At 41.2% G+C, this 16,123-nt stretch overlaps 1 protein-coding gene across 1 annotated transcript in view; it reads right to left on the bottom strand.

Moving 5' to 3' along the window:
• Window positions 1-16,123, bottom strand: part of PRR11 (proline rich 11) — a 49,684-nt gene that overhangs the window by 33,088 nt on the left and 473 nt on the right. The window contains exon 2 of the mRNA XM_008970554.5: window positions 2,268-2,400. Within this exon, the coding sequence (XP_008968802.1) occupies window positions 2,268-2,395 (128 nt within the window). The 5' untranslated portion in view covers window positions 2,396-2,400. The remainder of the gene's footprint in view (window positions 1-2,267; window positions 2,401-16,123) is intronic.

The raw sequence follows: 16,123 nt of genomic DNA, 5'->3' as shown, positions 1-16,123 counted from the left end.
TTCGTAAAAATATGAGTGCCATAGACTGTAACAGATAGCTTCATGCACACTATGCATTTATTGGTTTGTTTGGAAAATGTTGGCCATCGAATTATTAATAGGTTTATTTCAAATAGTTTCAAAATTGTTGTACTTTTGAAAATATGCTGTTCCTGTAGATTTTTTCATGAGAGTTATAGCTGTTATATATATATATATAAAGATAATTTTCATTTTAACAGAGAATCCTTTTTATCCTAAATCTTTTATCTTTAAATGTTTTCTGTATTATTATATGTGCCCCTGAAGCAAGTACACTTTTTATCTATGATACTTACATAATAATCTCTTCTATTTATAGCTATTGGTAGTTACCCTGAGTTCCTGTCATAGAAATTTTTATTTGCTGTTTAGATTTGTGACTGAATTGTGAGAATTCAGTTGTAATTTTTAACATGTCTTAGATATACTAACATGTCTAATATATACTATATATTTTATTGGTTTATTTTGAAAAAGATGGGCATAGAATTATTACTACATTTATTTTAAATATTTTGAAAATACTGGTATTTTTGAATAGATACTGTTCCTGTAAAGTTGTGAGATGGGTGTCATAGCTGCTATATACATATAATTTTGTTTTCCTTTTTAAGAGAGGATTCTTTTTATCCTAAATCTTTTATATTTAAATCTTTGTATCTATGGTTACATGTGCTGCTGAAGGGAGCACTCCTTTTATCTATGATACTTAATATATGTATTACACTTATAGCTACATGATAGTTCCCCTAAATTCTTATAAAAATAAATTTTTATTTGATGTTTACTGTATGTTTTTGAAATGTGAGAATTCAGATGTAATTTTTTACTTTGTATTGTCATGTTTGTATGTTACTTTTTTTTTTTTTGAGACAGAGTCTCGCTCTTTCGCCCAGGCCGGAGCGCAGTGGCACTGTCTCGGCTCACTGCAAGCTCCGCCTCCTGGGCTCACGCCATTCTCCTGCTTCAGCCTCCCGAGTAGCTGGGACTACAGGCGCCCGCCACCGCGCCCGGCTAATTTTTTTTTTTGTATTTTTAGTAGAGACGGGGTTTCACCGTGTTAGCCAGGATGGTCTCGATCTCCTGACCTCATGATCCGCCCGCCTCGGCCTCCCAAAGTGCTAGGATTACGGGCATGAGCCACCGCGCCCGGCCGTGTGTTACTTTAAAGAGGATGTGGGTTTTAAAGGAGGACATGAGCTGTGTGTTTTCAAGAGAACAATGCAGTGCGTCTGTTGGGGAAACGTAATAAAGATGAAGTTTTCTCACCTTCACAGTGAGTGTGATCATATTGGTCTGGATTGATTATTTGCTGTCATGTGACATTTTTCCTTAATGGGGTTTTGGTTATTTGAACATATTAATTAGCTCTAGAAGATAATCCTGCATTATTTTTTATGTAGAAAAAAACATGAGGGTGGGTGCAGTGCTCACACCTACATTCCCAGCACTTTTGGAGGTCATGGTGGGAGGATCACTTGAGGCCAGGAGTTTGAGGCCAGCCTGGGCAACACAGCATCAACATCTATTTTTTAAAAATTTTTTAAAAAAGAAAAATAATAGAAGAGAAGGCCAATCCCAAGCTAGAGGTTTTGTTTGTTTGTTTTGGAGACAGAGTGGGAAGATCTCTTGAGCCCAGGAAATCAAGGCTGCAGTAAGCCTTGATCATGCTACTGCACTCCAGCTTAGGTGACAGAGTAAGACTCAGTCTCAAAAGTAAATAAATAAATAAAAATTAAAATAAAAAATTAATTTCAGATAAAGCATGCATAATTTTAGTATAAATATATTCCAAATGTCACATAGGACATAATTATATGAAAAAATTATTCATTGTTTATCTGAAATTCAAATTTAACTGGGCCTTCTTTTTTTTTTTTGAGAGGGAGTCTCGCTCTTGTTGCCCAGGCTTGAGTGCAGTGGTGTGATCTCGGCTCACTGCAACCTCTGCCTCTCTGGTTCAAGCAATTCTCCTGCCTAAGTCTCCCGAGAAGCTGGGATTACAGTTGCCCGCCACCACGCAGGCTAATTTTTGTAGTTTTAGTAGAGACAGGGTTTCGCCACATTGGCCAGGCTGGTCTTGAACTCCTGACCTCAGGTAATCCACCCACCTCGGCCTCCCAAAGTGCTGGGATTACAGGAATGAATGACTGCACCTGGCCTGCCTTCTATTTTTATTTGCTAAATCTGGAAACTCTATCTCAAACTGATCAGATCTCTCTTTTCTGTTCCACATTATGCCTTACCTTTCTGGTGAGGGTGGTGGAGGAGGAGGTGTAATTAGCTTGGACTGAAAGTGAGAGGCTTCTTTTTTTTTGAATAATCTTTTGGCGTTGGCTTTTAGCTTTCGTCTTCGTTGTTTGAACTTGGGCATGATTTCTGCAGAGAAATTTTTTTACATTTTTAATTGAAGAATAATATATACATATAGAAAGTACACAAATCTTAAGTGTATAGTTAATGAATTATCATACCATGAACACACCCTTGTAACCACCATCTTGGTTAAGAAATAGGTCACTACCAGCATCCCAGAAGAGCCCTGAAGTAGGGGAAAATGTAAACCCAGATTTAAACTATCTCTGGAGAGATCTTGGTCTTGGCATTATATTACTCTCTCAGTTTGTTTTGCTTGTGTTGCTTTTCTTCATTAAGTTAAATGAATTTTCCTTTCTTTATAGTAGCGAAAATGGCTGTAGTTGGGTTATAGTCAGTTATTAAAATAATATGTTGGCCAGGTGTGGTGGCTCATGCCTGTAATCTCAGCACTTTGGGAGGCCGAGGCGGGTGAATCACCTGAGGTCAGGAGTTCGAGACCAGCCTGACCAACATGGAGAAACCCCGTCTCTACTAAAAATACAAAATCAGCCAGGCATGGTGGTGCATGTCTGTAATCCCAGCTATTTGGGAGGCTGAGGTAGGAGAATCGCTTGAACTCGGGAGGCGGAGGTTGTGGCGAGCTGAGATTGCGCCATTGCACTCCCACCTGGGCAACAAGAGCGAAAACTCCGCCTCAAAAAAAAAAAAAAAAAAAAAAAAAAGAATATGTTTCTTTACCAGCAGCATCTACTGAGCATCCACTGTGACAGGTGGAACTGGTAGTGAGAAGATAAGGAAACAACATTAACCATTTATTCAATACCCCTTTACTGTTAGGTATCTTCACATACATCTTTTCAGTTAACCCTTACTATCCTGCAAGGTATTATCCCTGACAAGGAGGATTTTTATTCCTGTTTTTACAGAAGAATAAACTGAGGATAAAAAAGATTAGACAATCTGTCAATGCAATGCAGTAAGTCCAAACCTGTAAGTCTTCCATGTTCTTTCTAATATGCTGTGGTGTGACACTAGATTAAATAGGCAATACACTGTAAAACGAAATAACAATTACCCCAAATCTAAGACATGGGTGTTTTAAAACAGTTATATTATTTTTTGAGGCACAGTCTAGCTCCGTCACCCAGGCTGCAGTGCAGTGGCGTGATCTTGGCTCACTGCAACCTCCACCTCCCAGGTTCAAATGATTCTCCTGCTTCAGCCTCCCAAGTAGCTGGGACCACAGGCACACGCCACCACACTGGTGGCGTAATCCCAAAGTGCTGGGATTACAGGCATGGGCCTTAAAAGAGTTATTTTAAAGCATTTAAAAACATCACCGGCTGGGTGTGGTGGCTCACGTCTGTAATCCCAGCACTTTGGGAGGCCGAGGTGGGCAGATCACTCGAGGCCAGGAGTTCGAGACCAGCCTGGCCAACATGGCAAAACCCTGTCTCTGTTAAAAATACAAAAATTAGCTGGGCATGGTGGCACGGTGCCTGTGGTCCCAGCTACTGGGGAGGCTGAGGTGGGAGAATCACTTGAACCCAGGAGGCAGAGGTTGCAGTGAGCCGAGATCACGCCACTGCACTCCAGCCTGGGTGACAAAGCAAGACTCCATCTGATAAATAAATATATAAAATAAAATAAAATAAAATAAAAACATTACCTAGTAGAACAGAGGATACTAGAGGGATAGTATCTTTCCCAGGATACTGGGAAAGGTGGGGAGGAAGGAGGAATAGGGAAAGATTGGTTAAAGGATACAAAATAGAGGCATTTGAACCACAGCAACTCAATCTTGAATAGGAGCTGGGTAAAATGAGGCTAAGACCTACTGTGCTGCATTCCCAGGACGTTAGACATTCTTAGTCACAGGATGAGATAGGAGGTTGGCACAAGATACAGGTCTCAAAGACCCTTCTGATAAAACAGGATGCAGTAAAGAACGTGGCCAAAACCAAGAGAGCAATGAAAGTGGCCTCTGATTGTCCTTACTGCTCATTATACACTAGTTATAATGCATTTGCATGCTAAAAGACACTCCCACCAGCACCAAGACAGTTTACAAATGCCATGGTAATGTCTGGAAGTTACCCTATATAGTCTAAAAAGGGAAGGAACCCTCAGTTCTGGGAAATCCCCACCCTTTCCCCAGAAAACTCATGAATAATCCACCCCTTGTTTAGCATATAATCAAGATATAAGTATACTCAGTTGAGCAGCCCATGCCACTGCTCTGCCTATGGAATAGCCATTCTTTTATTCCTTTACTTTCTTAATAGACATGCTTGCCCTTTATGGACTTGTCCTGAATTTTTGCTTGCACAAGGTACAAGAATCCTCTTTTGGGGTCTGGATTGGGACCCCTTTCCAGTAATATAATTACAGCTAGATAGCAGGAATAAGTTCTAGTGTTCTATGGCACTGTAGGATGACTATAGTTAACAATAATATATTATCTAGTTTCAAATAGCTAGAAAGAGTGCATTGAATTTTACTAACACAAATAAATGACATGTTGAAGATGATGGATATACTAACTACCCTGATCTATTCACTATACATTATATGTATCAAAACATCACTATGTACCCCACAAATATGTATAATTATTATTGGTCAATTTATTTATTTATTTAGAGACAGAGTCTCGCTCCGTCATCCAAGCTGGAGTGCAGTGGCGCGATCTTGGCTCACTGCAAGCTCTGCCTCCTGGATTCACGCCATTCTCCTGCCTCAGCCTCCCGAGTGGCTGGAACTACAGGTGCCCACCATCCACGCCTGGCTAATTTTTTGTATTTTTAGTGGGGACGGGGTTTCACCATGTTAGCCAGGATCGTCTCGATCTCCTGACCTCGTGATCTGCCTGCCTCGGCCTCCCAAAGTGCTGGGATTACAGGCATAAGCCACCACGCCCAGTCCTATAGGTCAATTTTAAAATAATCAAAATAAAATTTAAAAAATAAAAAAATAAAAAGTGGCAATGCCACTTGATACACTAACAGCAAATTAGGATCTGTCGAAATAAAGTGAACTTTTTATACAAATGTCGGGATATAATCAAGAATTATCAAGAGAATAAAAGCTGCTTTGTACTTAAGAATGTAACAAATATTTTTATATAAATATATCTGTTCTTTCTAAGACGCTATACACACTAATATGCTATACACTAACATATATATAAGTATATATCATAATGATCAATTTAACATTAAATATATTACCATTAAATATATGTTAACATTATCTTGGTTGTGACCAAGTGAACATTTTGGAAACTTTTAATAAAAGGGTCCTTCTTGCTGTGGTACAAAATGAAAAAAACAAAACAAAAACATTATCTAGTATATTCACATTTCAATCTGGATCCTTTTCTGAAGAAAATTAAGTCACAGCTAGTTTGAGCTGAAGTTCCAGAAGGGCTTTGCTGCTTTTAGTTGTTGCTACTTGAGGAACAAAGATGTTGTTATTCAAGTAGCAGAACTGAAAATGATCTCAAGGCCTGGGCCTCCTTCCCTTCAAACTCAGATTTGAATGGGAACAATTGGCCTTTAAAATACACATTCATTCCACTTTTGTTCACTCAGTAACCTTTCAGCACTTGGTATGCAGCACTATACTTGCTCAGCTCTCAGATTCCACTGGCTGATGAACCCCCACTACCCTGTTGCAGGTTGTAAAAACTGAGCGCTGGCTTGGTTCCATGATTTGCAGAGGGCACCCCTAATGGCAAATAGTGGCAGTGCATATATTGACAGCCCTTCTAGAAATAGATTCCTGATAACATCTAATTGGACTAACTATCAGGTCCCAATTTGACAAGGTGCTTTTCTTAATTGTCCTTACGGGCTTAGAAAACACACCAAAACATAGTTGGCTGACTTCACCTTTATTATATCACCTTTTCTTCCTGCTGAAATAATGAAGGAAGGTGAAGCAGGGATTATTAAACACAAGGGATGTCTAAAGGATTTTGTTTTGTTTTGTTTTGTTTTGTTTTGTTTTTGTCTTTTTTTTGAGATAGAGTTTTGCTCTTGTTGCCCAGGCTGGAGTGCAATGGCACGATCTCGGCTCACCGCAACCTCTGCCTCCCGGGTTCAAGCGATTCTCCTGCCTCAGCCTCCTGAGTAGCTGGGATTACAGGCATGCACCACCACGCCCGGCTAATTTTGTATTTTTAGTAGAGACGGGGTTTCTCCATGCTGGTCAGGCTGGTCTGGAACTCCCGACCTCAAGTGATCTGCCTGCCTTGGCCTCCCAAAGTGCTGGGATTACAGGCGTCAGCCACCGCACCCAGCCCTGATTTTTTTAAATTTAAAACAACACAAGCCTGTAGTCCGAGCTATTCAGGAGGCTGAGCTGGGAGGATCACATGAGCCTAGGAGTTTGAGGCTGCAATGAACTATTATTGTGCCACTGCACTCCAGCCTGGGCAACAGAGGGGGACCTTGTTTCCAAAACAAACAAACACATAAACAAACAAAACCAGACCGGACGCGCGGTGGCTCACGCCTGTAATCCCAGCACTTTGGGAGGCCAAGGCGGGCAGATCATGAGGTCAGGAGATCGAGACCATCCTGGCTAACATGGTGAAACCCCGTCTCTACTAAAAATACAAAAAATTAGCCGGGCGCAGTGGTGGGCGCCTGTAGTCCCAGCTACTCGGGAGGCTGAGGCAGGAGAATGGTGTGAACCTGGGAGGCGGAGCTTGCAGTGAGCCGAGACCGAGCCACTGCACTCTAGCGTGGGCGACAGAGCGAGACTCCGTCTCAAAAACAAAACAAAACAAAACAAAAAAACAAAAACGCAAGATAAAAATACTCTGATGAAGATATTTAGGAGCGCCTCCTAGGAAGGAGCGATCTTGTGGCTGCCTGAAGAAAAAAGGTTACATTTCATCAAATCTATCAAAAAAAGGTCAGGACCTTTTTTTTTTTTTTTTTTTTTTTTGAGACAGGGTCTTGCTCTGTCGTGCAGGCTGGAATGCAGTGGCATGATCTTGGCTCACTGCAGCCTCCTCCTCCCAGGTTGAAGCGATTCTCCTGCCTCGGCTTCCGGAGTGGCTGGGATTACAGGCGCGCGCCACCATGCCCGGCTAATTTTTAAAATTTATTTATTTTTAGTAGAGATGGGGTTTCACCATGTTGGCCAGGCTGGTCTTGAAGTCCTGTACGGCCAGGACCTTCTATAGACAAATGCCACTGGAAACTTCTATCTAAGGGTGAGTCCACTGATTGGGAGCCCTAGAATCTGAAATTTCCTAGCATCTTCCTTTTCTTTGTCTTCCATCTGATCCTTCACAGTCCTCCCCCATTCTTTTTCTGTTGCCCAGGCTGGTCTTAAACTCCTGTGCTCAAGCAGTCCTCCTACCTCAGCCTCCCAAAGTGCTGGGATTACAGAAATGAGCCACTACGCCCGGCCCCATCATAGAATTCTATATTAGGCCAAACTTTCAGTCAGGTGTGAGGAAAGAATTAAGATAAAAGATAAGAATTTTCAGGATAATGGTGATAAAAAAATCTAGGGGAAACAGCTTTGCAGCAAGCTTAGGACAGGGGTCAACAAACCTTTTTTGTAAAGAACCAGAAAGTAAATATTTCAGGTTTTGCAGGCCATATGGTCTCTGCTGCAACTGCTCAACCTTGCCAGGGTAGCACCAAGGCAGTCATAGACAATACTCAAGCAAAGGAGCTGTGTCTAATAAAATTTTATTTATGACTGAAATTTGAATTTCATATACTTTTCTTTTTTTCTTTTTTTTAAGACGGAGTCTCACTCTGTCGCCCAGGCTGGAGTGCAGTGGCATGATCTCAGCTCACTGCAACCTCCGCCCACCCCCCGAGTTCAAGTGATTCTCCTGCCTCAGCCTCCGATTACAGGCACCTGCCACGGCGCCAGGCTAAGTTTTGTATTTTTAGTAGAGACGGGGTTTCCCCATCTTGGCCAGGCTGGTCTTGAACTCCTGACGTCGAGATCCATCAGCCTTGGCCTCCCAAAGTGCTGGGATTACAGGCATGAGCCACTGCGCCCGGCCAAATTTGATATACTTTTCATGTGTCACAAAATATTGTTCCCCTTTTGATTTTTTTTAACTGTTAAAAGTTATAAACCATTCTTAGCTCACAAGCTCTACAAAAGCAGTAGTTTGCTGACCTGAGGCTCACAGCCAGTGAAGACTGGCGCAGAAGGACAGGACAGAGGGCTTCAGCAACAATGTCTCTAAGGAAAAACGGAAATAGATAAACTGCCTAGTGTGTTTGACCATTCTGAGCAGAGTTTTACTGTTCTGTAAACTTGTGGCCAAATTGCTGGTAAGTGCTTAAAAAAATAAGCATATAAAAAATAGCTAGGAAAAAAGTTGTATAAGAAAGGAAATGTAATCTTAGTAGCACTAAATGTTAAGCTGTTAAACAATATTTAAAGTATAAGCACTGGCTGGGCGTGGTGGCTCATGCCTATAATCCCAGCACTTTGGGAGGCCGGGAGGCAGGAGGATAACCTGAGGTCCCGAGTTTGAGACCAGCCTGGCCAACAGGGCAAAAGCCTGTCTCTACCAAAAATACAAAATTTAGCCAGGCATGTGGCTGTAGTCCCAGCTATCTGGGAGGCTGAGGCAGGAGAATCTCTTGAACCCGGGAGGCAGAGGTTGCAGTGAGCCGAGATTGTGCCACTGCACTCCAGCCTGGGCAATAGAATGAGAGTCCATCTAAAAAAAAAAAGTATAAGCATTGACAATTTATTTAACCAAAAATGATGATGTAGGTATACTAGGAAGAAGGAGAGAAAGTGGGCCAGGTGTGATGGCTCATGCCTGTAACCCAGCACTTTGAGAAGCTGAGGCAGGCAGATCACCTGAGGTCGGGAGTTCGAGACCAGCCTGACCAACATGGAGAAATGCCGTCTCTACTAAAAAAATACAAAAATTAGCCGGGCGTGGTGGTGCATGCCAGTAATCCCAGCTACTTGGAGGCTGAGGCAGAAGAATCGTTTGAACCCAGGAGGTGGAGGTTGCGGTGAGCCGAGATCGCACCATTGCACTCCAGCCTGGGCAACAAGAGTGAAACTGTGTCTCAAAAAAAAAAAAAAAAAAAAAAAGGAGAGAAAGTGAATGGAAGTCAGTATTTGTCTAAATTTATATAGTGCCTACACTTGAAAAAAAAATCATGAAATAATAGTACGAATGTTACTTAGAAATATGGAGGTAAATACCAGAAGAAATAATTACAAGACTTAATAGTGTTGCCTCTGACAATTGGGAGTCAGGATTACAGAGAGGTGGTTTAAACTGGACTGCCATTTTTTTTTGTTATTTCTTTCTAATTCTAATAAGGCTTGTATTGTATTTGACTTTCAAACTTTGGTATGTACCATTAGCTGGAAAAGTTGAGTACCACCATTCTGAAACAGGGCCATTTCTTTCTAGTCCTTTCCTGGTGGCTGTTTCAGTGTCTATGCATACAAATTTCTAGAGTCCTACACAAACCAATGTCTGTCATTTTGGGAATTATTTTTCAATGATAAAGATGTCTAGGAACTAAGTCATATTTCTTTCTCTCTCTCTCTCTCTCTGTGTGTGTGTGTGTGTGTGTCTGACTTGGGTTATTAGTGCTTCTATCTAATCTCCTTCTAATTAAATACAGTAATTGGCACATGCAGAGGATTAAGGAACCATGCAAAATCTGTCAGGGTAGAAAGATGCAGTCTGAGATAATTCCTAGATAGTTAGTTGTTCCATCCAAAAATAATCACAGCTCTTGCGGAAGTGGAGAATAGCAAATTTCTACCTCAGTCAAAACAAGAACACAAAAAATTAAGGTTTGTTTTAGTATCATTACTTAATTAAAAGCATTAGGTACTTTCCAGAGGATAATTGCCCAAATTGAAAGAGTATATAGCAGTCTTCCTTTAGCTTAAAATACGTATACTTATCCCCTTTCCAAAAGCGTAATGAGACCTACAAATTCTTTTTGCTGGATTAGGTGGGATTTTAATTGTTAACACTGAATAGGAGCTCATTGTTTCGTGATTCCTTAAAGCATTTTTCCTTTTGTTTTGAGACAGTTTCTTGCTCTGTTGCCCACGCTGGATTGCAGTGGTGTGATCTAAGCTCTCTGCAGCTTTGACCTCCTGGACTCAAGCAATCCTCCTGCCTCAGCCTCCTGAGTAGCTGGAACTACAAGGGCGTACCACCATGCCCAGCTGGTTTTTGTATTTTTAGTTGAGACAGGGTTTCACCATGTTGCCTAGGTGGTCTCAAACTCCTGAGCTCAAGCAATTTACTGGCCTCGGCCTCCCAGAGTGGTGAAATTACAGGTGTGAGCCACTGTACTCGGCCCTTATGTTTTGTGTGTGTGTGTGTTTTTTTTGTTTTATGTTTTTGTTTTTTTTTTTTGAGACGGAGTCTCGCTCTGTTGCCTGGCCAGGCTGGAGTGCAGTGGCATGATCTCGGCTCACTGCAACCTCTGCCTCCCGAGTTCAAGTGATTCTCCTGCCTCAGTCTCCCGAGTAGCTGGGACTACAGGCACACACTACCACGCCCAGCTAATTTTTGTATTTTTAGTAGAGATGGGGTTTCGCCATGTTGGCCTGGCTGGTCTTGAACTGCTGACCTCAGGTTATCGGCCTCCCAAAGTACTAGGATTATAGGCATGAGCCACCATGCCTGGCCTATGTATTTTTTAAACTAGTTTTTTTCTTACACTGCTTTCTCAAATAATCTGAAAAATCATTAGAAACATAAACATATAGGCAAAGGGCGGTGGTTCAAAGTGCTGTAATCCCCAGCACTTTGGGAGGCTGAGGTGGAGGTGGGAGGATGCCTTTAGCCCAGGAGTTTGAGACCACTCTGGGCAACACAGTGAGGGTCCCAACTCTATGAAAAAAAGAAAAAAAAAAAATCCTGGCATGGTGGCTCACCTATAGTCCTAGCCACTCTGAAGGGTGAGGCGGGAGGCTCACGTGAGCACAGGAGCTTGAGGCTGCAGTGACCCATGACTGTGCCACTGTACTCCAGCCTGGAAGACAGAGAGAGAAACTGTTTCCAAAAAAAAGAAAAAAACAACATAAATATCCTAAATAACTCTATGATCTCTAGAAATTACTCTCATTTTTACTTACATCTTCTTTTCATTAAGAAAAGATTTCTAGGCTAAGGAACCAGCAAACTGGTACATCTGGAGCTCTTGATAACAAATCAAACAATAATAAAGGTCATATTATAGGCCGCGCATGGTGGCTCACGCCTGTAATTCCAGCACTTTGGGAGGCCAAGGTGGGCGGATGGATCACTTGAGGTCGAGTTCGAGACCAGACTGGCAAACACAGTGAAACCCCATTTCTACTAAAAATATAAAAATTAGAATGAGGTTCAGTCTAAGAAAAAACCCCCAAACCAAAACTGAAACCAACCAACCAAACAAACAAACAACAAGAGGAAGTATACTGTAGGGGTTAAGGATGAGGACCAGGGAGTTATACTGCATAGGTTCAAATCATGGCTCTACTATACTGTCATAACTTATTTATGACCTTCAAGAGATTCTTAGCCTTTCTGTGTCAGTTTCCTCCCCTGTGAAATAATAATATTAATAGGAACTTACTTCAGAGTTTTGAGGAGTACATGAGTAAATCATGTAAAGTATTTACAGTGCCTGGCAGGCAATAAGTTTTATCATTATTATCATTATTATTCTTTGATTCTTTTTTTTTTGCTGCTTGAGATTACTATATCAGATTTTTTAAAATACAAGTTTAATTCAACAACATATAGTGATAACTTGCTATGAAAATGAATAAGACACATTCCTGCCCTCCAAGAGTTTACAGTGGGGAGAGATGGGTAAGCAGAAAGTAAACAGGTATACAATAGTGTATGGGTTATGATGGGATATGTATATGATATTAATGGAGAAATAAAGCAAGGGTACATAATTCTCCCATAAGGGTTGAGGTTTTTGGAAAAGGTTTTGCCTAAGCTGAGCTTTGATGAAGGGGCTAGGTTAAGGTGGGCCTGGGGAGGACTCATCCCATCAGAGGGAATAACATGGAAACATTTCAGAGAAAGGTATGTCAGGGGATTCAGACAAGACTCAGTGTGACTAAAGCACATCCTGCAACGTAAAGTTTTGTCAGGGGGCAATGAGTGATGAAGCTGGAGGGTGGATAAGGACCAAGACATCAGAAACAATAATGGATTTTAAGCAGATAATTGTCATGCTCGTATTTCTTCTTTAGAAAGAATGGTTTGGCAGCATTGTGGAAATTGGATTTATGGGACCATGACTGAAGACAGAGACCACTTACAAACCTACTGCAACTGTCTAGGGGATGAGGACCTGATTATAGGAGCGACAGTAGGGTATCTAAATACATCTAACTGCTTATGTTCTATGTTCAAAGTCAGAAGTTCAGGGGAAAGACACTAGAGAAATACTGCACTCATAAGTGTATAGGTAGCTTGAGAAAGTAACAACACTAGAAATGGGTGAAATTACCCAGAGAAATATGTGGAGTGAAAAGATCTATGAGCTGATTACCAAACTTTGAGAAACACCATGTATAAGGAGTGGGTAGAAAAAGAACTAGAAAAGGCATGGCCAGGAAGGTGAAAAGAATGCAGAGACAATGGAGCTCCTATTGGAGTAGAGGGTTATAAAAAAAGAGGGTGTGTGAGGCCGGGTGCGGTGGCTCACACCTGTGATCCCAGCACTTTGGGAGACTGAGGTGGGTGGATCACCTGAGGTCAGGAGTTCGAGACCAGCCTGACCAACAGGGTGAAACCCTGTCTCTACTGAAAATAGAAAAATTAGCCAGGTGTGGTGGAGTGTGCTGTAATCCCAGCTACGCGGGAGGCTGAGGCATTAGAATCACTTGAATCTAGGAGGTGGAGGTTGCAGTGAGCCAAGATCACGCCACTGCACTGGGTGCACACCACACCTGGGTGTGGGCCAATGTGAGTATGAATCAGAAATATTTCTCTGATTAATTTACCCTGTCTCTTCTCCTTACCATCCCCCTCCGTTCTGTCCTCTAACTTCAGTTGCCTTCACTTTTTTCATTTTTGTCTTTCACTATTGTCTATTTTCCTTTACTGTTTTTACTTAGAAAAATTTCAAGGCTCCAGGAAATAAAAAATTTACAATAGTATAATAAGCACTCATATACAGTTCACCTAGATTTACCAATTGTCAATTGCCGTCTTTGTACACACACTCTTTCTGTATGTATGTACAAATATATACATACATACATTTTTTTAGTTTTGGATTGAATAGATTTAGTTGCAGACATCATGATACTTTACTCTTAGATACTTTAGCTTTTGTTTTCTAACATAAACATGGAAATTTTCCAACAGAACCACAATCAGTCAGGAAATTTAACCTTGTTATGAAATGATCTAATAAACAGCCCATATTCGGATTGCCCCAATTGTCTCAATATCCCTTATAGCTTCTCCCACCCTGGTTCCACATGCATTTAGCAGTAGTGTCTCTTTAGTACCCTTTAATTCATAACAATCCTCCAGCTTTTTAAATTTATGTATTTGCTTCTTCATATTTATAATTTTGAAGAGTCCAAGTCAGTCGTTTTGGAGAACGTTTCTCAGTTTGGGTTTGCTGAGTGTTCCTTCAATGATTCTCCTGCCTTCAGTCTTTCTCCTTGCCAGTTCATTTTCCATACCAGAACTGATACTTTAAAACAAAATGAGATCTAGATATTCCCTTGCTTAAAAGTATTTGAAGGTTCCTTTACTCACAAAATTAAATTCCTTAGCATGCCTTTCAAAACTTTTCACAAATTAGCTCTAATGGCCCTTTGCCATAGTCTCTTCTAGTGACTAGCGGTTTGTACTTCCAGGTATACTAAACACCAAATACTTTCTGTTTCTTTCTATCAGCCTTTCCTTCTGTTTAGAGTATCCTCTTCCAAGTCAACTTATACCTAGCCTTCAAGATTCTGTTATTTTATCTTATAGATATTAGTTGAGTGCTTATAATCCACCAAGTACTATGCCAGCTGCTGGCATACAATCCTGAACAACACCAACATAGTCTTTGTCCTTCTGGAATTTTTTTTTTTTTTGGGGGGGGGGACAGAGTCTCACTCTGTCACCCGGGCTGGAGTGCAGTGGTGTTATCTCAGCTCAATGCCACCTCCACCTCCTGGGTTCAAGCGATTATCCTGCTTCAGCCTCTTGAGCACCTGGGATTATAGGGGCGTGCCACCACACCCGGATAATTTTTGTATTTTTAGTAGAGATGGGATTTTGCCATGTTGGCCAGGCTGGTCTTGAACTCCTTACCTCAAGTGATCCGCCCGTTTCATCCTCCCAGAGTGCTGGGATTACAGGTGTGAGGCACCATGCCCAGCCTCCTTACAGAATTTATACTGGCTGAAATGTCATCTCTTTTGCACTTCTATAGCACTTTATACACATCTTTATTATAAAATGTATTACATTTCATTGTAATTTTTGCTTGTATGTTTGTCATCCTGCTGGACTGTGAGCTTTTCAAGGGTGTGATAAATTTCATTCATCTTTGTTTTCCCAGCATCTAGAATACAGCAGGAGCTAAATAATGTTTCATTCAATAAAGAATGAAAAGAAGCATTCCTGCTAAGTGTTAGCTAGCAAGTGTTATTTTAGTTAAGGAATATATTCTAATATTGTCAAATTCTCTTGGTTAGGGAGGTTTTTACTTCTTCATATCATACCACATCTTCATATGGCTAAAAGATGGGTCTAAAGCTATTTTCCAATAGGAAGATGCAATAAATAATACAGTAAGAATTACAGTCTTTTGCAGGAGTTGGCGCTGCTGCTTCTGTGAAAACTCCACCCAATGATATGAAAAGTTCTTTGCGGCCGGGCGTGGTGGCTCATGCCTGTAATCCCAGCACTTTGGGAGTCTGAGGCTGGTGGATCACGAGGTCAGGAAATCGAGACCATCCTGGCCAAGAGGGTGAAACCCCGTCTCTACTAAAAATACAAAAATTAGCCGGGCGTGCTGGCGTGCGCCTGTACTCCCAGCTACTCAGGAGGCTGAGGTTGCAGTGGGCCGAGATTGTGCCACTGTACTCCAGCCTAGGCGACAGAGCGAGACTCCGTCACAAAAAAAGAAAAAAAAAAAAAGAAAGAAAGAAAAGAAAAGTTCTTTGTTCTGGGGTACTTTCAAAGCTGTAGCAGCAACGGAAATGACTGTTGCATTTCATTGCCATCTTCCTAAAACACATTTTTATGGAAGTCTCTTGCGCTCCTCCACAAATAGCCTTCAATTACTTAATTTCCATTAGCAGTCCAATTGATTCTTCTTGAACACCCATAGCACCATTTCTGGGTACTTGCTTTTTTTAAATTTTATGCTTTTTTCTTTTTTTAAGCATTGCTGTTTTTGTTCTGTCTTGTTTTTCCAAAGAGACTGCAGCTCCCTAAAGTCTCATCCCGCACAGTATTAGGCACTCAGTAAACAGGACACGCATTTAAAATTGACACTCTAACAGCATGCCAGACAATATCGAGTAACATAGTAATATTCCCAGTCAAGAAATGTACCAACTTAAACTTTAATGTGCATAGAAATCACTCAGGGAAATCTTGTTAAAATGTATATTCTGATTTAGTAAATTTGGGTGGAGTTCGATAATTTGCATTTGTAACAAGCAAACAAGAGATGCGGATGCCGCTGATCTGTGGACTTACATTGAGCAGCAAATATGTAAAGAAATGTTCAAAAGGAAGGCAGATGCTTTGCTCCAAAACGTTTCTTGCGAAGTG

Source organism: Pan paniscus, chromosome 19 (genome assembly GCF_029289425.2).
Source record: "Pan paniscus chromosome 19, NHGRI_mPanPan1-v2.0_pri, whole genome shotgun sequence".
Lineage (NCBI taxonomy): Eukaryota > Metazoa > Chordata > Mammalia > Primates > Hominidae > Pan > Pan paniscus.
This window is presented reverse-complemented; position numbering and strand designations above follow the sequence as displayed.